General features: G+C 45.3%; 1 protein-coding gene across 1 annotated transcript in view; it reads right to left on the bottom strand.

The window, feature by feature from the left end:
• LOC146026928 (all-trans-retinol dehydrogenase [NAD(+)] ADH4-like) overlaps nucleotides 1–27,582 on the bottom strand; it is a 43,005-nt gene that overhangs the window by 4,691 nt on the left and 10,732 nt on the right. Inside the window, exons 2-7 of the mRNA XM_083157974.1 lie at nucleotides 26,759–26,860; nucleotides 20,533–20,674; nucleotides 13,282–13,369; nucleotides 9,406–9,637; nucleotides 7,783–8,043; nucleotides 2,391–2,526 (exon numbers count right to left, since the gene is read on the bottom strand). Coding sequence (XP_083014100.1) covers nucleotides 2,391–2,526; nucleotides 7,783–8,043; nucleotides 9,406–9,637; nucleotides 13,282–13,369; nucleotides 20,533–20,674; nucleotides 26,759–26,860 — 961 coding nt within the window. The remainder of the gene's footprint in view (nucleotides 1–2,390; nucleotides 2,527–7,782; nucleotides 8,044–9,405; nucleotides 9,638–13,281; nucleotides 13,370–20,532; nucleotides 20,675–26,758; nucleotides 26,861–27,582) is intronic.

The raw sequence follows: 27,582 nt of genomic DNA, 5'->3' as shown, positions 1-27,582 counted from the left end.
GAGCCTAGGGTCTTCTAGGGCAGGGGGGCAGCCACAGCAACAGGAGACCCACACAGGGCTGGAGCACTGCAAAGTGGGGCAGGGGTGGGTGGCAAAGAACTCAATCAGAAGTAAGGACACTGGGACTGAGGTCTGGGACAGCCAGCCTGTTCTAGTATCAGCCTGCCCTGTGGAGAAGTAGGAGGGCCCTACCAGGGCATGGGCTCCTCAGCTCACAAGAGCGGAGCCACAGTCAGCCAAATGCCCATACAGGCTGGAGCAGTGCAAAGGGGCTTAGGACACTGGGACAGCCTGGCAGCCAGCCTGGTGTGGTGTCCACGGCCAGCGGCAGCCAGGCTACCCTCTGGTGGAGAGCAGACAGCCTGACAGGGATTAGGAAGCACCGCTTTGTCTCCCAGTGGTACACGGTGCACACAGCGACAGCGCGCAGCATGTCACTGTGTGTCATCTCAGGCTCAGCGTTGGGCTGCATCAATTCCTCACATAATTGCCCCAGGTTGGTGACGTGCACCACAAGTCGGACTCTCGTCAGAGGAGGGGACTAGGGGAGCGGCGCGTGGCTGCAGACTCTGCTGTGCCCTGTTCCCGGACATTTTATAGTCCGGTAACGCCACCCGTCCGGACACCCAGCCTAATTACCGGAGTGTCCAGAGTAATCCCGGGTGGGTGGTAGCCCTTGGCACCAAATTATATGTAGGAGGAACCAACACTAATACTTTCCTACACCTGGTAGCCCCCAGACCTTTAAGCTGCTGCGACACATCACAAACCTCCATATGTCAAATAATACCCCACTCCTCCCACTGAGACTGAACACAGACCCCAAAACCTCCATTAAACAAAAAACTCATTAAATTAATCCCCTGAATATTTCAAATATCCCCACTGCTCCCCTGCTAGAGCTCAAACACCCTAAAAATTGGGGATATGGTCGTATTGCCATCCCGTCTTAGGTCGACAGTCATTAGGTTGACAGGCAACAAGGTCGACAGGGTTCTAGGTTGACATAGATGAAGGTCGACAGGTGTCTAGGTCGACAAGGTTTTAGGTCGACATGGTTTAAGGTCGACAAAAGCGTTAGGTCAACATGGGTAAGGTCAACAGGCTGCGAGATCGACATGGTTTTTTTTACAGTTTTTTGAGTCTACATGTGCGGACAGGCGGTATTTCATGCCCTATCATCCACTAGGGCGTGGTGGGAGAATAAAATAGTGTGCCGAGCGCAGTGAGGGACCGTGCCTGAAGCATCGCGAGCGAGGGGCTGTGGTTGACTTCCAACTGTGTCCATGTTCACTGTGTTGACATTTGGGTAAAAAAACTACCTAACCCATGTCGACCTAATACATTTGTCGATCTAAACCTATGTCGACCTTGTCCAAAGTCGACCTAGACACCTGTTGACCTACAGCCATGTCAACCTAGAACCCCGTCTACCTAGTTGCCTGTTGACCCAACGGTGTCAACCTAATAACTGTCGACCTAAGTCGGGTTGACAATATGATCCACACCCAAAAAATTGTTACACCCCCGATAACACCCACTAGCGTCCCTGTAACAGATATCACAATGGATGTAGTTGGGCGTCCACCTTAGATGAGCAAATGTGTGTGTTGGGAGATAGGAGGGGACAGGGTCACTACTCTGGGCAGGGCTAAGGGCGAGATGTATCAAATGGAAAATGCGGTAAAACCCCGGTTTTACCGCATTTTCCAATGTATCAAAAATGATAACGCACTGAAGGGTATCACCACCTTTGGGTGGCGATACCCTATAGAAGCCTATGGGCTTCTTTTCGCCCCTCGCCGACGCAAACCCGCCGCCTCGCCGACCCCCCCTCTGGCTTACCTTCCTGAAGGGTCCTCCTGGACCCCGGAAGGTAAGCCCTGCCTCCCCCTAGTGAAGCAGCCGGACATCCTTCCGGCTGCAGGGAAGAGGAGGAAGCACCGGGGACAGCATGCTTAGCCATCCCCGGCGTGAGGGGAGAGCGTGGCGACAGGGAGATGACGGAGACCCCCCGCACACCAGAGAACAGGTATCGCGGGGGGCCTCCGTCACCGCACCGCGATGCCAGCCGCATATGTTAGTACATATGCGGCAGCATCGCGGCGGGGGGGCGGCGAAGGGCGGCGATGTATTTTAATACATCCCGTCCTAGATCTTAAAAAATAAGTCATTCACTGACAGGTGAACTTGCAGGTGCATCAGGATACATCAGGATACCAGGAATCTTCCCTGTAAGGTCTATGGCCAATCCGCACCTGTTGGGAGTAGCTATAGAAGTTGAACTATATACAGTATGAGGTGGATGTGCCAAATTTTCCACTCCAATTATTTTCCATGTGAATTTTGTTACATTAGTTCATTTTTAGCTGGTGAAGAGGAAAACTAACCTCCAAAGAATGTGGCATTTAAGGTGCGTCCCATTATCAGCTGGAATGGATCAACTGGCAACCCCTCTTCTGCCAGTGAGACTCCAACAATTGCACATCTTCCCCAGCCCACGGTGGTGCATTCCAGAGCAGATTTCTAGGAATGAACACAGGCTTCAGAATATTGTACCTCTAGCATTCTCAGCATAGTAATACAGTGCATTGCTGCAGTGGAGGTTATTTTACAAAGCGCAAACATTTTATTCCAAAACACCATGAATTTGCATTATTATCAGGATAGTCAACCCAGCAAATATCAAGATGCAACAATCTCTATAAATGCAGTAGATAAACAATTAGTGTCACATTCAAATCTAACCAAAAGTCTTGCGACCCCTTCCATTATAGTACAGTTTATTGTCATTTATGTCTTTGGTTAAGTAAGATTAGAAGATGACGTTGCCTTTTTTTTTTTTACACATGGCACTTTGGGACTTATTCTAGTTCACTCTTTCTGACAAATTCCTTCTTAGAAGGACAACACCATCTGCACTGCAGGGGGCAGATGTAACATGTGCAGAGAGAGTTAGATTTGGGTGAGTTATTTTGTCTCTGTGCAGGGTAAATACTGGCTGCTTTATTTTTACACTGCAATATAGATCTCACTTTGAAGTAAAACCCCACCCAAATCTAATTCTCTCTGCACAAGTAACATCTGCCCCACCTGCAGTGAACATGGTTTTGTCCATAGAAGGATTTTGTCAGAAAGAGTGAACTAGAATAAGGCCCATTATGCAGTAAGCTTTTTGTTTACATTGGTCCAGGGGCATATTAAGACAGGAGGTGGCCTGTGTGCACTCTCCATCTTGCTAACCCTCCTCTTTAGATGGGAATGCAGTGAGACTCTAAGCACTGGGGTCACTGAAACCTTAGCACTGTTCCAGAGTCCAGTGCGTAAGCGCAAGTCTCTGAACAGTGGTGCTCATAATATAGGGAAAATGGCCACATGCCACTTTCACAGTGATTTTAGCAGCACTGCTGTCACCAGTTTGGGACTCCGGAGGGGTAAGTATTCAAGAAATTGCTGCAGGGTGTTTATTGTGGGCCCCACTCGGCCATGTGCACCCCACACTGTGCCCATTATAGATACCCCACTGCATTAGACGCAGTGTACCTACATATTGAGTTCTCCGCTGCACACCAAAAGCACCTGTAAGATGTGAAATGTGTTTCATCTGAGGTATAGTTAAAAAATTCTTTATACAGTACCTGAAGTAGTGAAAAAGGTGCTGCAGACAAACATACACAGCAGTTAATACCTCATGTCTTTAACAGTTATTTGTACTGTTACTTCTCACCAGACATGCCATAATACACCCCTTCAGTGGCGGATTCAGGGGGGGGGGCACCCGGGCACGTGCCCCCCCTGTCATTCATTTTCAGAGCTTTCCAACGAGCCCAGCCCCATGTCTCTAGCCCCCCGGGAACCGGAGATATCGCCTGGCAAAGCTGTAACATTTTTTTCCCCATAGGATAATATGGGAACCGTCAATTCCGACCCCCACCCGGTTACGACGGCTGCCCGTTCCCCCCCTGGCATCACAGGAGCTTGTGGTTGATGTTATTCAATTCCAAATCGCTGGGCCTTCAATATGGTACCAGGATGGTCCATATCGGTCAATCGGTTCCAGAGATATAGCGTGTAAATCAATTTTTTTATTTTTTAAATGTAATTTCATGGCTGTTCATGTTCTTTGAGGGCAGATTACTCTGGAACCAAACGTTCCAGTTTCACTGGACCAAAATCATTCAAAGCCCACTCAAAAGTTCTTCAATATGATACTTGTCTAATGTAAATGGGTCAGTTAGTTCCGAAGATATAGCCGGTTACATGAGATAACTGGTTAAAGGGGGGAGGGGTGGTTTTCTCTCCCCCTCACACCAGAAAATGCAGGGACTAGGCTGGTGTAAAAGGGGCCAACCTGGGAATGCATTTTCTGGTGTGAAATGGGTATTATTTCAAATAGCTGGGACCTGCAGTGCTCGGAATACAGCCAGGCTCTGCCACTGTCAGTGGCTATCACTTCTGCCTGGCGGCGGCTGTCCCCCATTTACCACGAGCATGTATTCCCCGTTGGCAATGAGCATGTAATCCCACATGGCAACGAGCATGGAACCCTTGGCAATGAGCATGTAGATAAGCAGCACTTACTGTATGTAGCATAATTTTTAATAGGCATTATGGTGTTTGGCATAATACATAATGGACATCATGCCGTGTAACTTAACGTGCAATGGACATTATGGTGTAAATGTTTAATGCACGCCTTTGGTGGACAATGTCCCTGTTTATGAAGCGTATTGTGAATTTTGTCTTAATCTTTGTGGCATTATGTGAATTTTGGCTCAATCCATGTGGCATTATGTGAATTTTGGCTCAATCCATATGGCATCTTATGAATTTGGCTCAATCCGTGTGGCATTATGTGAATTTTGACACAATCCATGTGGCATTATGTGAATTTTGACACAATCCATGTGGCATTATGTAAATTTTGTCTCAATCCATTTGGTATTATGTGTAAGGGGCAAGTATAATGGGGTCTAGTATTTTGTTGCATAATGTGTAGAAGTTGTATATGGTGTTGTACACTACACTCAAGGACATGCCCCCTGTTGAGTGGCCACACCCCCTTTTCCAGAGCGCGCCTTCGGCGCGCGCACAACTACATCCTTCACTTTTGTCGCCATGGTAGGCCTGCGTACTTTAAATGCCAGGGCCTATTTTTAATCCCATTGCCACCCTCTCTCTGCCGCTCTCTTAGCATGTACACTGGCACCACTAACACTGACCCTCCCCCACCTAAACCCTCTTTTATCATGGTGCCCCCCCTGTCATTTTATCCTGGATCCGCCCCTGCACCCCTTTCTGCTCCCTATGCAATTATATCTGGAAAAATTATCACTATTACATTTTTAAAAATAAAATAAAAGTTACGGTACTTGTGTATTTTGGCGGCGCCCCCGATGTCCGTCGTACGACGAACAGATCGCATCGCATCGCATGCCATGCACCCGATGGCATGCGATGCGATGCGACGCGATTTTGACCCCCTATACGACCAAAAATCGTATAAGCACCCTAAAGGGTGCTTTTGAGCACCCAAATGGGTGCTTACAATGTTAAATGCACCCCCACGCCACCCCCCACTATAAACGTGAACCCGAAGCGTGGCGAGCGCAGCGAGCCCGCGAGGGGCGGCGGTACGCGTCCTACGACCTTTTCATACCCCCACTATCCACGTCGGCGTGGAGTTGAGAATAGAATAGTGTGGCGAGCGCAGCGAGCCACCGAGCCCGAAGCGTGGCGAGCGCAGCGAGCCCCGCGAGGGGACGCGGATACCTTCACAGTTATACGCGTCCCCTCGCGGGCTTCACAGGTGTCCGTGGCGACGCGGACACCTGTGAAGCCCGCGAGGGGACGCGTTTACCTGTGAAGGTATCCGCGGCCCCTCGCGGGGCTCGCTGCGCTCGCCACGCTTCGGGCTTGGTGGCTCGCTGCGCTCGCCACACTATTCTATTCTCAACTCCACGCCGACGTGGATAGTGGGGGTATGAAAAGGTCGTAGGACGCGTACCGCCGCCCCTCGCGGGCTCGCTGCGCTCGCCACGCTTCGGGTTCACGTTTATAGTGGGGGGTGGCGTGGGGGTGCATTTAACATTGTAAGCACCCATTTGGGTGCTTAACATAGTATAAGCACCCATTAGGGTGCTTATACAATGTTTAATCGCATCGCATCGTATGGCATCGTATGCCATGTACAATGGCATACAATTTCAAAATTGTATGCCATGGTGCTCTATCGTACGATATTGCGTCGCATCGCATACCATCGTATGTGTTATGGTATGCGATGCGATGGGCGCCGCCAAAATACACAAGTACCAAAGTTACTACCCACCCATCCCCCTGCATTCAGCAATAGCATCCCTCTCCAGCCCTCTCTCCATGTATAGAAATCTTGTTGTGCGGTGTGCCCACTCTACTTTCACTTGGCCAGTCTCCTCTTCCCTGCTTGTGAATATTCTGCAGCCTAGAAATATTTGCCATTTTGAACATACACTAGTTCCAAAGCTGATTTTAACCTACAGTGTATAGATCTATGGGCCTGATTCAGACCTGTTCACTAGGATGAGTATACGCTGGTCTAAGCGAACATGTCAGTGCCGCCCATCGTCCTGACCGACCATCGAATGATTTCTCTCCCCTTCGGAAATAAAAGTTAGTTTAAAGTGTTTTTTTTATTTCCATTGCTGAATATGGGGCGGGCGCTGACGTCATGTGACTTCAGCCGCCAACACCAAGCAGGCAACGCCATGTCTATGTTCCCAGCAGAACGCCCAGCATTTTCATGGGGATGCCCATAAAATGCTAGGGGTTCCCCATATGCCATGATTTGGTGGGGTGGGCCTTCTGTGACTCAGTAAGCTTCGAGCTTCACAGCTTACTGAGTCAACCAGAATCAGGGCAAAGTTAGAATTTGTTTGAGATTTCTGGCATTTTAGTAGCCAACATCTGCAATTTTCTTTAGTAATGGTAGTGTGCAGATTATTTTATTTTTATTTTAAAACACATTCACACACGCAAACATACACGCTCTCCTTGTCACACACTCCCCTGCAGGTCTGTCCAATTGTATGGAAAGAGTTAAACAAAAAACCCAGAGGTACGCGAACCCCAGGACTCAGAAATCCACCTGCGTGTATTATCACAGGCTGCTCTCTGCCACTGCTCACAGGGAAACCCGGTGACATTAGCATGCCTCTGAGGGGTCCACACTTTGAGGCCGGGATCCTGCCTCCTTCTTCCCTGAAGCCTGCACATCCAGCCAGTCCCTGAGCCACAGGGTGCTGTGTCAGATACAATTGGACAGCTGGGCCATCGCTCAGTCCTGTGTCCAGCCTGATACCGTATGTAGGTACCGGTCAGAGTTTCAGGATTATGGTCCAGCATCTAAAACAATAGGTAATCACATTGCTGTTTACCAATATGGCACTTTTTAGAGTCAAAGTGGCTCTGCACATTGTCAGCAGTAGCCTTGGTGGCCATCTTGGTACAGGGAATGAAGCTTCATGGAGTTTGTGCAGTAACAAGGTTTAATTAATCTATATTTCAGTACTTCTGTTGTATTATATCTACATTTTTAAGGTTTAATAAAATGCCTGTAAAAATGGTATACTATTTGAAAAAATGTAGCTTTAGCTAGCAAAATATGTATATTAATATGTAGGAACGATTCATTTTGTGTATTAAGAGTGATAAAGAAATATTCTTGCAATGTTTTGCTATACACATAGACAAATATTTCAACAGTAATTAGTATATTAATTGTATACCAATAAAACCACCTACCATGACGTCAAGAATTCCAATGCACTCAATGGCGAAGTCCACTCCACCATTGGTCATTTCAGCTATGACTTTCTGAATAGGTTTATCATAGTCCTTTGGACTTATGCATTCAGTGGCTCCCAGCTCCAGAGCTTTAGGAAATTTGTCTTTGTTGATGTCAATGCCAATGATTCGAGTTGCACCAGCTGTTTTACATCCCATGACAGCTGAGAGCCCAACTCCTCCCAAGCCAAAGACAGCACATGTGGAGCCAGCTTCAACCTGCAGTACAAACGTCTATAATTATGACACAAAATATTACACTATAACATATAGCACCACATATCAGGGTAATATTACTAAACCAATCAGATTCTGTCTAGAGATATTATAAACAGAATCTGACAGGTTGCTATGGGACACATCACCTCTTTTTATTTTTAGAAGCTTTTGTAAATTTACCCCACCATGCTTGATTAAATATTGATTCATAATGTGCTTGTTTGTGAAAAATAACTACCGTACTTATACAGATATCGCCAGCCGTTGCTATGGGGTGCGCACACGAGACACTTGCGCGCCCCGTAGCAACGGAGCTCCCCGCCGCCGTCATCGCCGGTCCCCATAGATCGCCGGTCCCCATAGACCGGATAGAATAAGATCCCTTCTAGCATCCCCAGTAGTGCGTGCATCACTTCATGCGTGTGCAGATAGGACTCTGGGGTAGATTTATTAAGCTTGGTGAAGTGATAAACTGTTTGGCTTTTATCACTGGCCAATCAGCTTCTACCTGTAAAGTTACAGGCTTGGTTTGAAAATGACAGGTAGGAGCTGATTGGCCAGTGATAAAAACTAGACAGTTTATCACTTCACCGAGCTTAATAAATCTACCTCTGTGTCCAAAATCCTGGAATTTCAATCATCGGAAAGGACAGCTCTAACCACAAGAGCCGCCCTTTGGCAATTTCTTCATGCATACGCCATTACTAAACGCCGGAATGCTTGTGAAGACTAACTGCTTGCGATGCTTGCTGCATCTTGCCCACAGTCACACTGTGCAAAAGATGCAGACCTGGTTGTAATACCATCCACCTCTGAATAAGGCCCATTGTTTCCTTTGTACGTTTTCTCACATGAGTTTGTCAGAAGCACCACATCACTACTCACTAATGCCAAATATAACCCTCTTTGTTTAATACAAACATAAGAAGGTCAACTGTAAATGTATGTAAAAGCATCACAGCTTTTCAGCCTAGGGCAAGCAGTAAGCAGACTGCACTAAGGCCTTTATTCTGGTTCACTTGCAAAGGCAAATTCCTTCTCAAATGGACAAAAACCATGTGGGGCAGATGTAACGTGCAGATAGAATTAGATTTGGATGGGGTTTTACTTCAAGGTGAGAGCTAAAGTGGAGTGTAAAAATAAAGCAGTCAGTATTTTCCCTGCACAGAAACAAAATAACTTGCCTAAATCTAATTCTCTCTGCATAACTTACATCTGCCCCACCTGCAGTGCACATGGTTTTGTCCATTTGAGAAGGAATTTGCCTTTGCGAGTGAACCAGTATAAGGGCCTATATGTACTTGTGCTTTGCAATTGTCCATTGTCAATGTATGATAGGTTAGTTAGATGCAATTATGTTACCTTAGCAGTGTTGATAGCAGCACCATACCCAGTTGAGAACCCACAGCCAATCAAGCAAACTTTATCCAGGGGAGCTGCATCATCAATTTTAGCAACTGATGTTTCAGCACAAACTGTGTATTCAGAAAAGGTGCTGGTGCCCATGAAGTGATATAGCTGTTTCCCTTTGCTGCTGAACCGGCTTGTATTATCTGCCATCAGGTCTTGATCAGAAATAGCAGTTTTAATTTTACTAAAGAAAAGAGAAGATACACCATCACAGCTGTAGTTTCCATTTATTTCATTAGTTTTGAAAGTGCACGCAAAGTTGCATGCAAGCCAATATTACAAATAGATCTTGCAATTTTTCTCACTGTGCATGTATTAGAGCAAAGCATACACAACTTTGAATAGCTTGACTAAAGGCCCCCATACACTAGGGCGATTTGCATGCAATTTGGGCGATTTACATGCAATTTCAGTGATAAATCGCATGTACAGTGCCCAGATTGCATGTACATGAGATGAGGTGCGATGCAATGCGCGTTCCCGTGTGCATTGCATCACACCTCCTAGGTTATACTTGCTGCAGAAGAAATTCATCACCGCTCATCAGGAGCCCCGCACCTGGTCATGCGAGATTTCGCGCTGCCGGGTCTCCTCTGTTTCCCCACTCAGCGAGTCAGCGGCCCGACCTCCTTCCCCCTCCTCTTACCCGGCAGCAGCAGCCTTGGACACAGGATAAAGTCCTCCCTAGGCTGTTGCTTCCACTGGCCACCAATGCTTTATTCTTTTATTACAATGCCACCAGACCGCCACCCACAGCCCAGGGGCTGAGACAGCCTCAGGCTTCAGCCCGGGCCGCGGGTTCCCCTGGAGGGGGGACCCCTTTATTGGGGGGGTCCCAAATCCCCCAGTGACCCTGCCCGGACTGATCATGCTTTGGCCGGGGGACCTGATGTAAAAAGTGTCCCGTGGCTGTGGCATGACACCGCTGGCTGTTTGAGCCCGGTGCTGGTTTCCAAAATAAAGGGGAACCCTACTCATTTTGTCCCCCGTATTTTGGGAACCAGGACTGGTTCAAGAGCCTGGGGCTGGTTATAGAAATACAGGGGGAACCCAGCTCCCCCCCCCCCCCTGTATTTCTATAGCCAGGACCGGCTCGATGAGCCCGGGGCTGGTTATAGCCCGGTGGGACCCCACGTTGTTTTTAATTAAAATTATATATTTAATTTTCTATTTTATTACACAAAAATACGCCTGGAAAATGAGTATATTCCATTTGTAGTTTTTGCTGAATTACCGGGTGAATTCAGCAGTACTATTTACGCCAGCCCCCTAGCACCCTGTAGTACAGCCCATCAGATAAATTATATGGTACAGTAAGATAAATTGCATGCGATTTGTCACAGGTTGATAAATTGCATGCAATATATTTGATGCAAAATATCACTAAAGTACAGAATCTGACGTGCAGGACTTGATGGCGAGCAATAGGTACTGCTTGCAGCCATAGCTTGTCTGATCGGCATTGAATATACCCCAATATATTTACTGTAACTGCACATTTACTATAAGACTTTGGAACATGTAGTAATGTATGTGTGTAAATACAGTTTTAGATTATCTTGTTCTAATAGTTTATTATATTTTAATACATAAGAACATGTATATTAAGTGAAGTTGATATAGTGGGTAAGCCCATTTTTAGACATTCTCCAGATTATATTGTACATGTAAAATGATGATTCTTTGTTCCTTTTTAATATTATTATTTATTATTTATTTGTATAGCGCCAGCATATTTTATTGTATTTTACAATTGGTTATTGGAAACTATACATTAATACAGTGGTTCCCAAACTGTGCGCCTAGGCTCCCTGGGGTGCCTCCGGACACTTGCAGGGGTGCCTCGGGTTGGTAGTCCAGGACCAATTCAATTATTTCTGGACAAAACCAGTGCTGGTGGCTGCCAATCATAAAATGTGTACAATCAGAAGCAAATCCTGCCCTTTACCACATAACTGAACCTAAGAAGCACATATAAACACAATCTACTTAATTTGATATATATTTTTTTGGGCCATGGGGTGCCTTGGAAAAATTCTGATACTCTAGGGTGCCGTGATTAGAAAAAGATTGGGAACCCCTGCATTAATAGAACAGTAATAAATAAGACCGTATAATAAGAGACAGGCCTAAAGGTAAGAGGGACTTGCAATATACTGTCTTTTGTGTGATAGAGCTTCTGGTTTTTGTTTATAATCTTTTTTTTTGTTTCACTAGAAAAGCATACAGTATATACAAATGATAGGCTCACTTAAAATGATTAAAAAATGTTTTGTGTCCACATAATAAAAGGTTTGTGAAAATAAATGATAAAAAATGTAGATTATTTCTATTTCTAGAATGTAAGTACAGAACCTTTTGTACATTTACTAATGATAATGGTAGGTGTAATTCAGTTTGTTGCCACTAGAGGCTCTTAAATACAGTACATGCAGAAACCATTACCGCAATGCTTCAATAAAGCTTTGCAGTTATTATAGATGTTTTCACAGGAGCCTTTTTTTTTTTAAAACACAGATTTTGTAATTTCATCTCAATGTGTATCAAAAGAGTACTAAATACATAAAAGCAATATACTTACAATGAAAAACGAATCGCATTGATAAAAATTCAAGGATACAAAGTCACTTGAAATTTAGGGGTTAATTCTGGTCCGCAGTGCTCATTTGCTGCTTAGTGAGCAGCTTAATGCTGCCTGCCTGCGAGGCGAATGAGCGCCTGCCACCCCACAAATCCTCTGGGAAGCATGCGAATGGATGTGTACGCTCACATGTGAGTGTTTTTTTTGGAAAATCATTTGATGGTCGCAAATAAAAGTCAGTCTATACTGACTTTTATTTGGCTCGGAAATGTCTAAGAATGGGGCGGATGCTGACGTCATGTGACGTCAGCCGCTCACTCTGTGCAGGCTTCGCGAAGCCTGTGTGTTCGCATGGAATGCCCAGCGGTTTTCCGGGCACACACACCTTTTTGTGGGCACGCCCACAATCATGCATGCGTAGTCCCAAAAACAACGCAACGGGGACGAATTTGTGAAAAAACTAGTGAACCAGAATCAGGCCCCTAATTTGGTTCTCACCTAGCCCCATGTGTTGGTAGTCAGTTGTATTTACTGTATCAGGTATTAACCAGCTCTTGAACATATCTGGTCAACAAAATCATGGATCTCTAAAGGTGCCCATTCACTATTGCAATTAGAATCTTTTTTACATGAGACGATAAATCATGTAAAAAGCTTCAGATTGTATGTCATTTACATACGATTGCGATCTGATGCGTGGTACCGTGCATCATATGTTGTATCCACAGATTGTCACTGCTGCAATAAGGATTTATTGTACCCGGGGCAGTGAATCGGAATGCATATATTGTATGCAAAATTACCACATACAATGTATCGCAAAGGATGGAGCTGCCAGTAAACTGCTGGGTCAGTTGATGGGGGTATTACATGCAAGGCTAACATGGGACACCTTGCTCTAGTGTACGTGCACAATTAAGGGAACAGCAGTATGATTGGAGGAATTGGACCCATGCGCATGAGCGCAAACCTTACAAGCAGCGTTTTGGTTGGGCAGTTGTGTGCAACAAAAGACAGTGGGTATTGAGAGTGAGATCATGAAAAGGAAAATAATCAAATCAATTAGAATTGTGGTCACCATATGGTGGACAGAGCTGATCCCAGCTGCAGAATCTAAACAGTAAATGCAGCTAAATTATTAGTGGTTCTACCAATAGGACCAGCTCCATCACTAGGTAAACCTTCCTGGAGTAAAATATCTAGATCAATATTCAGCCATAATCCCTAAAGTGGTTGAGACATCTTACCTGATCTTTTCACAAAGGTTGGTTTTGGGATTCAGGCAGAATTTGCATTCACCACATTGTGGGATGTACAGAGGGATGACTTTGTCACCTAGAAAAAATAATATATATTAATAGCCATTGTGAAATACAATCTGTTACATTCTTTTTAGAGAGAAGTGATTTATGCTATATAAAAAAAATTAAAATGGGCTCATTGTATAGACTATAGTAGTGGTTCCCAAACTGGGTTCCCTGGCACTCTGTGGCACCTCAGGACACTTGCATGGGTACATTGGGTTGACGGTCCCGGACCAATACAAATTATTTATAGTCAGTAAAATAGAGAAAATCAGTGCTGGCTGCCAATCAAAAATATGTGTCAAACAGGAACAAATCCTGTCCCTCACCATATAACTGAACCCCAGGACAATCTTCAATATAAACACAATTTACTTAATATTTTTTCTGGATTTCTCAATAAGAAACTTTTAGCCGAGGGGCGTAAAAAAATAATCTGATACCCTAGGGAGCTGTGACTCAATAAAGTTTAGGAACCACTGGCCTATAAAATTTGCTAGTAAATATATTATTCAATAAAAAAATAGATTCTCATATATTTGATTTGTGTTTTATATCATATTTGGTTTCACCTGTTATTGCTTTGATTTAAGATTATTTATTAACAGTTTCTTATATAGTGCACACATTTTCCGCAGCGCTTTACAGAGAATATTTCAACATTCACATATCAGTCCCTGCCCAAGTAGAACTTACAATCTATATTCCCTACCACATGTACACACACACATTCATTCTAGGGATGTGCTCCGGCCACTTTTCGCATTTTGGGTTTTAGGTTTTGAGTTCTGATTACCTTCAGGTTTTGGGTTCTAATAGGTTTAGAACCCTAAATGTTTTGGGTTTTGGGCTCTGTTTTTTTTTTAAAAAGCATAAAAACTGCTAAAATCACAGATTTTTTTTTTTTTTTTGCTCCTACGCTATTATTAACCTCGATAACATTAATTTCAAATAATTTCCAGTCTATTCTGAACACCTCACAATATTGTTTTTAGGGCAAAAGGTTGCACCGAGGTAGCTGGATAACTATGCTAAGCCACACAAGTGTGTGGCAAAAACACGTGGCTCATCTGCAGTGGCAGACAGGATGGCAGTTTGAAAAACTAGGCCCCAAAAAGACCCCTATCTGGCTTGATCGTGTTTACCACCAGTCGAGGAGCCGTGGGCGATTCGTGCAGCAATCAATGACTCTCAGCAGTGGGATTGGTCAGCTCTGTGATTATTACTTGAGTGCACACAGTTGTATGCGTCTAAAGATGAGTCCACTTATCCCACATATGAATGACTCTCAGCAGTGGGATTAATAAATAGTGATGCTTGATCGTGTTTACGTGGCAGTTTGAAAAACTAGGCCCCAAACAGACCACTATCTGGCTTGATCATGTTTACCACCAGCCAAGGAGCAGTGGGTGATTCATGCAGCAATGCAATAGCTGCAAAGGGGTGGAACCTTCTGACCACAGGCAATGACCAGCCGAGGAGCAGTGGGCGATTGGTGCAGCACTGATTTGTTCTGCGAGTGTGTATCTGTTTTTGTCAGCTTAATATCCAATAAGACCACTATCTGGCTTGATCGTGTTTACCACCAGCCGAGGAGCAGTGGGCGATTCAGCAGCCTTCGGCAGGCAGTGGCAGAATGGAACACAGACATTTATGTGTTATCTGTGCTTAAGGTACAGTGCCAACATTAACAACACTGCAGAATGGCTTCCCGGAGACACCTGTAACACCCTATCTAAGGCAGTAGATCCACCAGTAGAGGTATTATTTATACAGTAGTAGAGTAGATGCACCAGCAGAGAGGTATTATATTACGGCAGTAGATGCACCAGCAGAGAGATATTATATATACGGCAGTAGATGCACCAGCATAGAGGTATTATATGTATGGCAGTAGAATGGAATGGAACCTACTGACCAGACATAACCAGGCAAGTGTGTGGCAAAAACACGTGGCTCATCTGCAGTGGCAGACAGGATGGCAGTTTGAAAAACTAGGCCCCAAAAAGACCCCTATCTGGCTTGATCGTGTTTACCACCAGCCGAGGAGCAATGGGCGATTCGTGCAGCACTGAGTTGTTCTGCGAGTGTGTATCTGCTTTTGTCAATTTAATACCCATTAAGACCCCTATCTGGCTTAATCGTGTTTACCACCAGCCGAGGAGCAGTGAGCGATTTGTGCAGCAATCAATGACTCTCAGCAGTGGGATTGGTTAGCTCTGTAATTATTACCACTTGAGCGCAAATAGTTGTATGTGATTAAAGACAGGTCCACTTATCTCACATATCAATGACTCTCAGCCGTGGGATTAATGAATGGTGATGCAAGATGGAATTGTCCTTGGACCCTCCCACCCACCCTTATGTTGCGGAAATAGAACATGCACACTTTAACAAACCAAACATTTCAGCGACAGGGCCTACAAAACTGTGGCTGAAATGATTGGTTTGTTTGGGCCCTCACACAAAAATCAATTCATATCTCCCTGTATAAACTGGCTCTACAGAGACAAGATGTCATCGTCACTCGTCATCCTCCTCCTCCTCTGATTCCTCGCCTGCTTCAGTGTGTACTTCCTCATCCTCACAGATTATCAATTCGTCCCCACTGGACTCCACAATCACAGGTACCGTTATAATCTCTGGATGCAATTCCTGGTCTTCATTGAATAATTGATCATTCATTTTTATACACATCATCTTCTCCACATTTTGCGGAAGGCACCTCCTTCGCCGCTCACTGACCAGGTTCCCCACTGCACTAAAAACTCTTTCGGAGTACACACTGGAGGGGGGACAACTCAGGTAAAATAGAGCCAGTTTGTACAGGGTCTTCTAAACGGACTTTTTTTCCTGCCAGTACAGGTAAAGACTGTCTGACAGTCTACTTGGATGCTGTCACCAAAGTAATCCTCTACCATTTTTTCAATGGTGACAGCATCCAATGCAGCGACAGTAGATGTCAGCAATCGTTGGCAGGTTTTTTAGTCCGGACCAGATGTCCAAACTCTCTGCTACCTGCCCTGCATCCCCACCAGTGGGTTTTGTGGGAAATCGCAGCTGTTTCCTCGCAGGTACAGGTGTGGGAGAAAATGAAGGAAGAGCTGTGGCGGTGTCATGGTCTCCTTCAGATGACAATCTCCTGACCAGCAGGTCTTTGCACCTTTGTAGACTTGTGTCCGCTGGAAACAGAGACACAACATATGCTTTAAACCGAGGATCGAGCATGGTGGACAGAATGTATTCCTCTGACTTTAACAGACTGACCACCCTCGTATGGAAGGCTTCATTCACAAGACCTACATGCTTTGCGGAATCACAACGCTTTAGCTCCTCCTTCACTTTCTCCAGCTGCTTCTGCAACAGCCTGATCAGGGGAGTCACCTGACTCAAGCTGGCAGTGTCGGAACTGACTTCAGTATGGCAAGTTCAAACGGCTGGAGAACCTTGCACAACACAGAAATCAGCCTCCACTGCGCTTGAGTCAGGTGCAGCCCCGCTAATTTGCCTATGTCGTAGGTGGCTGTGTACGCTTGAATTGCCTTTTTCTGCTCCTCCATCCTCTGCAGCATATAGAGGGTGGAGTTCCAGCGTGTCACCACCTCTTGTTTAAGGCAGGGCAGGTTGAGGAGTTTTTGCTGCCGCTCCAGCCTTCAGCAGGCAGTGGCAGAGTGCCGAAAGTGTCCTCAAATTTTGCGTATATACGCCAGCAGAGAGATATTATATATACATTAGTATAATTAAATATGCACCAGCAGAGAGATATTATATTTATACGGCAGTATAATAATTATGCACCAGCAGAGCATTATTATATATACGGCAGTATATGCACCAGCAGAGAGATATTATTTTTATACGGCAGTATAATTATGCACCAGTAGAGAGAGATTATATATACGGCAGTATAATTAATTATGCACCAGCAGAGAGATATTTTATATATACGGCAGTATATGCACCAGCAGAGAGATATTATTTTTATACAGCAGTATAATTATGCACCAGCAGAGAGATATTATATATACCGCAGTATATGCACTAGCAGAGAGATATTATATATACTGCAGTATAATTATGCACCAGCAGAGAGATATTGTATTATTTTTATACAGCAGTATAATAATTATGCACCAGCAGAGAGATATTATTTTTATATGGCAGTATAATTATGCACCAGCAGAGAGATATTATATATACGGCAGTATAATTATGCACCAGCAGAGAGATATTATTTTTATACGGCAGTATAATAATTATGCACCAGCAGAGAGCTATTATTTTTATACGGCAGTATAATTATGCCCCAGCAGAGAGATATTATATATACAGCAGTATATGCACCAGCAGAGAGATATTATTTTTATATGGCAGTATAATAATTATGCACCAGCAGAGAGATATTTTTATACGGCAGTATAATTATGCACGAGCAGAGAGATATTATATATATACAGCAGTATAATGAATTATGCACCAGCAGAGAGATATTATTTTTATACGGCAGTATTATAATTATGCACCAGCAGAGAGCTATTATTTTTATACGGCAGTATAATTATGCCCCAGCAGAGAGATATTATATATACGGCAGTATATGCACCAGCAGAGAGATATAATTTTTATACGGCAGTATAATAATTATGCAGCAGCAGAGAGATGTTATTTTATTTATATGGCAGTAGATGCACCAGTACACTGTTATTAATATTTATTTATATGTCAGACTCAGTACAGTAGATGCACCAGCAGACAATATGTTTACTACCGTATTTTTCGGACTATAAGGCGCACCTAAAAGCCTTAAATTTTCGCCAAAATAAGCCGTGCGCCTTATAATCAGGTGCGCCTTATGTGTGCACTGAGTTTGACTGTCGGACCATTTCCTGCTGACATCGGGACGTAATACGTACACTACGTATTACGTACACTGCAACGACCCCAGAAAATGGCATCAATGAACAGACATGCTGTTTTAGCATGCGCCTTATAATACGGTGCGCCTTATTTATGGGTCAAGTACAGAAATAGACCCCATAATTGAGACTGCGCCTTATAGTCCGGTGCGCCTTATAGTGCAGAAAATACGGTAGTTATATAAGGCTTTAAATACACCAGCAGGGAGGTATTATACAGCAGATGCTAAAGCAGAATGGTATACAACATGTCTATTACGGATTGAAGTGGCCAGGTACTGGCTGGGCTGGCAGTCCAGAGCACACACCACCAGAGAGCAGAGCAGAGAGTGGCACTAGTAGGCACTGACAGTCGCCCCAGCAGCAAAAAAAAAACACAGCTCCCTAACCTACCTAACCTAACGCACACAGACTATCCCTACTCTAACAAGCTCAAATCACGAGTGACAAATGGCGCCGGATGCTCGCTATTTATATAGAGGTCCGGATCTTGCGAGAATCTGGCGCCAGGCAATGCTGTTTGCCCGCGCACCCGGATCCGAGTCAGGCGGGAAGCGCGATGCCTCTTCCTCCCAGGAAAACCTTGGCACGGGGCTGCCTTCTCCCCACAATCCGACCTGCACTGTCATGGGGAAGGTCCCCACAATCCGACCTGCAGCTCTGAGTGTGAGCATGAGAAAAGTCCCAGTGCCAGAGAGATTCAGGGGGAGATTCTCTAAGAATCTCCGCCCCCCTTCGCCTCTCTTCGCAATTATCGCATATGTTCTAACATATGCGATAATTATAGCAAAGGACAGCTCTTGAATTAAGAGCTGTCCTTTGCGGTAAGAGTCGCCGGGTACCAGCAGGTCCCGGCGGCTCCCCCCTCCCTCACACACCCGGTGCTGCTGCTGCTGCGCCGGGCTCTCCTCCTCCCTGCACCCGGAAGAGGATCAGTGCAGGGAGGAGGTCACAGGTCCGGGCAGCACAGCTCTGTGCTGCCCGGACACAGGTGAGGGGGCGATGCGGGGCGGCGGGGGTCCGTGCGGGGCGGCGGGGGGTCATTGCGGGGCGGCGGTGGGATGCAATAGAAGCCCATTGGCTTCTATGGGGCATCACCAGATTTTTCTGGTGATGCTCCCCGCCGCGGTAACCCGGCGGTGGATGCTTACAGCATCCCAAAATGCGGTATTACCTCATTTTTAGCTTAGAGAATCTCCCCCTCAGCCCTCTGCTGCCAGCACCTGGTCTCATGCTCACAAGTCATGCTCAACAGAGCTGCACGACGGGAACCAACATAGCACAATAGTAGACATTGCCGCACAACTTTATTTAAAACTTCAGGAGGGTGCAGGGGAGTGCCTACTGTGCCCTCGGGCCCCATAGCAGTGCACCCCCTGCACCCTCTGTAGTTACACCACTGCATTGACCATCACCATTAACTAGAGAATTGCTATGGTTCACAAAATGGTCTATTCTATGATAGGAAATTAAATTATCCAGTGCATTATTATGGGGAAAAAGCTTTTGAGGGATTTGCTTATCTAGAAGCATTGTGATGGGTGTCCTTCAAAATGTTGCAATGGGGAATACAAATTCCGCTATCTGTCAGGTTACATTAGAACTTATTTAAACATTCTACAATTAAAGCTTTTCTATTATTGTTCTTATTAGTGTTTAATATTGGCATGCTACTTCGAACTTTATTCAATTTTATTATATTTATTTATTGTTTATTACCAGTTTCTTATATAGCGCATACATATTACGCAGCGCTTTACAGAGAATATTTGAACATTCACATTATACTTACAGTATGTATTATTTTCTAAATGTTGTTTAAATACTGAAAACTGCCTTGATTTTTATCAATACAAGTATTATAAAGCCCACTATAATCTGAGTTTGTGCTGTGGCACATTTTTTAGTTTTTAGTAGCACGTGCCCATTTAGCATCAGCCCCACATTGTTTATATGTATTCCTAGTGCTGTTTGCACTTGTGTTTCAAACACAAGTGCAACTCCATTGGGTATAAGACGATCACATGGACAGGACCAAATAGTCTCTGAGGGGTACATTTACTAAGATGGGAGTTCTACTGAAGATGGTATATTGCCCATAGCAACCAATCCCATTCTATTATTTTTTTTTGGAAGTTGCTAAATAAATAAAAATCTAATTGGTTGCTATGGCAACATCCCATCTTCAATAGACCTTCCGTTTTAGTAAATTTACCCCTGAGCATTATCTTCCATCAATTTTATTGCAAGTATTATTTATGCTAATATATTGTGATACCTGGTTTAACCTTTGTGACACCTGGTCCAACACTTTCCACAATTCCAGCTCCTTCATGACCAAGGATTACAGGGAACAGACCCTCTTTAAAATGAGTACTGACTGCATGAGCATCAGTCCGGCAGACCCCAGTGGCAACAATCTGAAAACAATGCAAGTGAAAGATTAGAATAATTACAGAGAGAATAAAAGCTAATGGATTGCTGGCATCCACCCTGCCCATTAGAACCAGCCAGATTGAGCATGCTAAGCTCCACCCCTGCTCTATCTCAATTGATAGATTTCTAGAATGGGGAGATCTGGGCATCAGTATTTAACCCCACCCCCCCCCATCTATGGATTTTCTGTAGCTCAGACTGTAGACAGACGGTAGTCGGGATGTACTAACATCCACAGCCCCACTCCTGTGATGTGGCAGTGGGTCCTCGGCGGCTCTCGCCATCCTCCTGTGCCCAGATGCTGCTGCAGGGCCAAGGACTCCGCCGGCTCCTCCTCCCTGCACCCAGAAGTGGAAGTATGGGGGGTAGGGAGGAGGTCACTGGTCCGGGCAGCACAGCAGGAGGCTGCCCAGACACAGGTGCGGGGGGTGGAACGCATCGGTGTGGGTCAGTGTGGAGCGGCGGTGTTAGGATTTGGGAGATACAGTATATCTACACTATTTCTTGGATTGTTTAAATGTATTTTTTATTTTATCTGGGAGGGAAGGGGGCTTAATGAGATTACAATATTCCTGATGGTGTCATCAAACTCCTACCCCTCCCAAGTTCAAGTGAAATAAACAATAAGGGGAACATTTACATAAGTTTCAGCTGCTTATTAGACAGATAAACAGACAAAATTGTAAAATATATACTTGTGAGAAATATCAGACAACCAACTTCTGCCATACATTTTACACACTGTGTTTGACAGTTAGGAGCAGATTGGTTGGTACATTAGCTCTCACAATTGTATCACTCTCAAACCTTTGATTAAAAAAAAACCTAAAAGTTTTATTATAATAGTGCATTCCCTTAAAACAACTGCTCTCGTTTCTTTCATCACATACAGTAAGACACCACAGCAGAACTGTCGCTCACTGTATACAGTACACACTTTGATCTGTTATCACACATTCCAAGGTTTAGAGGACAGCAAATGGGTTTGTGAGCAAAAACAGAAGTCAGCAGTGACTAGCAAATCAATATGAAATGAGTGGAGAGAGATCTACCCTAGTTCAGCAGCAGTGGCGTAACTACAAATTTTTTACCTAAATGCTCGATGCCAGGGGTTACATGCTTGTAACCAAGGGTTGTCAGGGAGTTATATGTCCATTGCCATGGGGTTATATCTGTAACTTCCGGGTAGTGATATAGCTACCCAATAGGACCTCTAGCATCTATCTATCTGTCCAGTAAGACCTCTAACATCTGTTTCCTCCAAGGTGGACAATTTTGGATAGAAATTTTCAGCAAATTACATACGGATAGCCAGATCCATTGGAATCTGCAGATACCAAGTGTACCCACAGCGCCAGCTTTCTCAAGCTTGGGCTTCAGTGCCATTGTTAATTATGCCTCTGTTTAGCAGCCTCCTAGGTCTTTTTGTCTTGGTGCCCCTCTGACAGCTGGAGCCTGGTGGCTAGTGCTTCCACTGTCTGAGAGTTGTGGGAGTTATACCATTGTATGTATGTATGTATGTATGTATGTATGTATGTATGTAAGTATGTGTATAGGGTGCAGCCCAGCAGTTAGGGGATTTTTGTACATGCCCTCTGTGTAACATGAAATGGGAAGGTGTTGTATGAACACAGACCCTATACATGTATGTGGCACCCCGCTCCACCCCTTTTATTCTTGTGCCCCCAGGGAGTTAACATTGCAGCCAATGCTGCCAGAACAGGTCCTTTCCCCTGTCAGCAGGGCTGTGAGGGGTTAACAGACTCAGCTCCCCTGCACATGTGACAGGAAGCTGGGAGGTCAGAGGGGATCCCAGCAGCAGTGTGTGAGAGAGGACATGTGGAGAGAGGTAAAAAAGCTTTGTGAAGAAGAGCTGCAACAACCCCAGTGTTACAGAGAAAAAGGAGAGTGCTGCCTAAAGACAGTGGGAACAAGTGCACTGAGGCATGTGAAAGGAAGTTGATGGAGGCTATCCCAAGTGTGAGCAGAAGGAAGAGAGTGAGAGAGAGAGAGCACATTGCAGTACCCAGAAGAGGGGCCAGACAGCATGCAGCAGTATAGCCAGAGATTCATGTGGCAGAAGCCAGCAACACCCAAGGTACTGATTCAGTCCCCCTGAGACAGCATCTGCACCCTTGTAAGGGGATATCAGGAAATAGAGCCACCTCATAGACTCCCACTACAAAGGCTAGTACCCTACTGAGCCCTTCAGACAGGACAAGGTCTGCCTAACCCCAGTAAAATGATACAGAAGCAGGGCAGAGAAGTGCCTGCTAGATTCACCCTGTCCAGGACAGCTCTATATTGAGGCTACCCCTGCAGCCTGTCTTACAGTTACAAACAGGAGGTTACCCCTGAGCCGGGAATCTGCCTGCCCCTCAGTGAGGATTGTTTTTGTCATTCACCCTTCCCTAGGAATCATAAATAAGTGTGCACACTATCATAGGGACATACACTTATATGTTTGAGGACCTGTCGACGAGGGACCATTGGTTTGAGCCAGAGACTGGCATTCTGTGGCAGTGTATGTTAATTGATTTGTTGTTAGAGTATATTGAGATTTTTGAATCATTTAAATTGATTGCTGAAGTAGAGAGTGATTATTGTTTGATTTTATGCTTTACTATAAATGCCTGTTTATTGAGAATTTGTTACATCGTTTGCAACTTATTGAAATATTGCAGTGGCCAGTCAGTGTAGTGGTAAATAAAATTACTGTCGCTGCTAATTGTGGTACTGTTGCTTTTGTGGGTCCTCCTTGGGTTGTGCCATTCCCTGCCACAGGTTCATCCAAGAAGAGGCCGTGAAGATCTGAAGCCGGCAAGTCCAGGTACTCATCACCCCACACCGTGTCAGTGAGGCTGTCACACTTGGCGTCATACCGAACAGGATCGGACATGGAAGTGCATAAAGGCAACCCCACCACATATGACCAGTCCATCAGTGAAATGTCTGTCGCACTGGATGGAATCATCAAGATGATGACGGAGATGAGGAAAACTCTAGCTGACCAGAGAATAGAACAGGAGGAATATGAGCATAGAAGATGGAGACGCGAATGCGACAGAAGGCGCAGACAGCAGTGGAATCCCCCATTGAGGTTAGAACGACTACCCTCTGACCGAGTCATCGTATGCCCACAGACTGCGAGAAGACACGTGAGAGGAGGTCCACCGGCAGTGTTTCAGAACACAGCAAGAACATCTGGTGTGATACAGTCAAGGGATAGACCGCGAACCGGCCCAAGAAGAATGTCAGGTCGTGTCCTGTGGTTCAACGTACCACGCGGGTATGGCTTCATTCAACGCACAGATACCGGGCGAAGCGTGTATGTGCATTACACCGCCATTCAGCATGTCGACCCTGAACACAACTTCCGGAGCCTGAGAAATGGCGAAGCCGTAGAGTTTGAACTGGTGAACGGGAGGAGAGGCACCAAGGCCGCCAACGTGACCGGTCCGAATGGAATCCAAGTGCACAGCAACAGACACACTCCAGAGCGACATTGGCGCTACCCGCACCATAAAGAGCCTCCACAGTACCATCAGCAAGGCTACCAGCACAACAGGACAACAAATGGCAAGAGTGACAGATTTACCGCCATCCCTCCTCAACCGGAACAGATGCTCCGCCCACCGGAACCTGATGTCACGAGGCAACGTGAACCGCTGAGAGAAAGTGAGAAACCGTTTGTGCTGAGTGAGGCAGTCCACCAGAACTGCCAAGAAGTGACCAGGCCTCACCTTCCTCCTGAGCCTACGCGGGAGTACATACCCAGGATGGACAATGCCGACTACCGGGTGGCAAACCTAAGGCAGACAAATACCAGGGTGATCGACCTGCAGAGAAGCCCTGAGATGGTGGTCCACATGGCTGTGACACAGACAGTGGAGCCATCAGAAGAAGGAGCAGAACCAGCTATGCCACCACCCGAACCCAAGGCTGAGATAGAAACGCCGAAGAGAGATGAGAAGGCCGAGACCTGTTCCATCAATGGGAAGCCTGTAACGAACAGAGAATATACAACCATATCAGGAGAAGAATTCGCCTTCAGGGTCCAGCAGGCGATACTGAGATCTAAGAAGCAAGACCGAGAGGTGAGATGTGCTTAGAGCCGATCGCACACCGTGAGAGTGGGCAACATCCATGGACAACAGTGAAGCACCTGGACCGCAGAGGGATGGGAGTCCTGTGGCGGAGGGATGGTTGACCCAGGGAGCCCACTTTAGATAGCCAGGTGACAGCAGAAAGGTAGTAATGCGTACTTGTTATTGAATGTATAATTGTACCTGTTTTATTTGACCGTTCAAATATTTTGTCATGGACATTGAAAGACTGTACTCAGGATTTAATGCCCCTGGTTGGTTGCCTGGGGACAGGCAAATTTCTAGCATGGAGGTATGTGGCACCCCGCTCCACCCCTTTTATTCTTGTGCCCCCAGGGAGTTAACATTGCAGCCAATGCTGCCAGAACAGGTCCTTTCCCCTGTCAGCAGGGCTGTGAGGGGTTAACAGACTCAGCTCCCCTGCACATGTGACAGGAAGCTGGGAGGTCAGAGGGGATCCCAGCAGCAGTGTGTGAGAGAGGACATGTGGAGAGAGGTAAAAAAGCTTTGTGAAGAAGAGCTGCAACAACCCCAGTGTTACAGAGAAAAAGGAGAGTGCTGCCTAAAGACAGTGGGAACAAGTGCACTGAGGCATGTGAAAGGAAGTTGATGGAGGCTATCCCAAGTGTGAGCAGAAGGAAGAGAGTGAGAGAGAGAGAGCACATTGCAGTACCCAGAAGAGGGGCCAGACAGCATGCAGCAGTATAGCCAGAGATTCATGTGGCAGAAGCCAGCAACACCCAAGGTACTGATTCAGTCCCCCTGAGACAGCATCTGCACCCTTGTAAGGGGATATCAGGAAATAGAGCCACCTCATAGACTCCCACTACAAAGGCTAGTACCCTACTGAGCCCTTCAGACAGGACAAGGTCTGCCTAACCCCAGTAAAATGATACAGAAGCAGGGCAGAGAAGTGCCTGCTAGATTCACCCTGTCCAGGACAGCTCTATATTGAGGCTACCCCTGCAGCCTGTTACAGTTACAAACAGGAGGTTACCCCTGAGCCGGCAATCTGCCTGCCCCTCAGTGAGGATTGTTTTTGTCATTCACCCTTCCCTAGGAATCATAAATAAGTGTGCACACTATCATAGGGACATACACTTATATGTTTGAGGACCTGTCGACGAGGGACCATTGGTTTGAGCCAGAGACTGGCATTCTGTGGCAGTGTATGTTAATTGATTTGTTGTTAGAGTATATTGAGATTTTTGAATCATTTAAATTGATTGCTGAAGTAGAGAGTGATTATTGTTTGATTTTATGCTTTACTATAAATGCCTGTTTATTGAGAATTTGTTACATCGTTTGCAACTTATTGAAATATTGCAGTGGCCAGTCAGTGTAGTGGTAAATAAAATTACTGTCGCTGCTAATTGTGGTACTGTTGCTTTTGTGGGTCCTCCTTGGGTTGTGCCATTCCCTGCCACAGGTTCATCCAAGAAGAGGCCGTGAAGATCTGAAGCCGGCAAGTCCAGGTACTCATCACCCCACACCGTGTCAGTGAGGCTGTCACATATGCGCTGAAGGCTTTTGCACAAGAACCTGATCCCTGTGTCCCAAATGATTTTCTTTAGTGCCTTAAGTGTCCCGGGCCCCCCAAAGCTTTAATCCAAATTAAATGGGCAATGGCCATGTCACTGTTGCTATTTTTTATTTCAAAACTTGATGGACCAATGATAGTTTTTTAAGTTTTGACGAAAAACTCAAAACTTACATTTCAGCTAAGTGCACAGCTATACAATCGTCGGCTAGTTCTTTTGGTATCCGATTTGTCCATGAGATATCCTAACATCATGTTTTATCAGAAGAAACCATTGGTTCTAGACTGCTGAAGCAGCAATGAGAGCTAGCATTTCAATGTATTTGTGCTGTACTGCTGAGATTTATGCAGCAAGCAATCACTGCAGTTTTGCAACAATTCCAGCAAAGTTTCATTTGGAAGAAATAATAAATCATCATTACCTTTATCCGAACTTCATGATCTCTTGGGGGAGCAACTTCAATTTCCTCCACACTGAAAGGCTTCCCTGCCTCCCATGCTATTGCTGCCTTACATTTGATAACCTGAAACGATGCCAACAAAACAAATCATTTATTATACTTCATGTTTTAAAAAAATGCAGCATGATTTTTAAAGAATATCAGGAACAGAGGTTACATATGCAGTGTGTTAGTAGAAAAACAAGTATATCATTGTGCAGCTTCATCCAGGCACGTATCACATTCCTTTAAGATAATAACTAACTAGACTTCAACCATGATTCTTTTTAAACTATAAATGATACCACTTTAACTGACCTCTGCAGATGGCCTCACATTTTCAACAGTAGACGCCAACAGCCCTCTGCTTAATGTAGTTTATAGGGCATGCTGAAGAGTAGCTTGCTTTATTGTGTATTTATACTGCCTGTGCAGGCGCACTTTCACAGAATTCCGATCGTGCATAAGTGAAATGCTTATAAGTGGTTGCCAATGTTTTCAAATACTTTCCAGAGTTATCTAAGCATGCCATATATAATACTGTCTCTAAACTCTGGCGCACTACAACCCCCATTGTGTCATGTGCTGTATACTGAATTAATTAATTATGGATTATGGTACTTTTTACCCAGGCCCAGGTCTGTTGGAGGGGCCCAGGTTGCACCCCCGCTGCAGAGACCGGGCAGTGGGAGTAGAGAGCAGAGGCTACCACAGCAGCACAGTCTCTCTCCTCCACTCAGCACATGCTGCTCAGTGCTGGGTGCTAAGTGGGGGAGAGAGGCAGCTACAGCAGCAGCCTCTGAGCC

This window comes from Crinia signifera, chromosome 1 (genome assembly GCF_055691185.1).
Source record: "Crinia signifera chromosome 1, ASM5569118v1, whole genome shotgun sequence".
NCBI lineage: Eukaryota > Metazoa > Chordata > Amphibia > Anura > Myobatrachidae > Crinia > Crinia signifera.
This window is presented reverse-complemented; position numbering and strand designations above follow the sequence as displayed.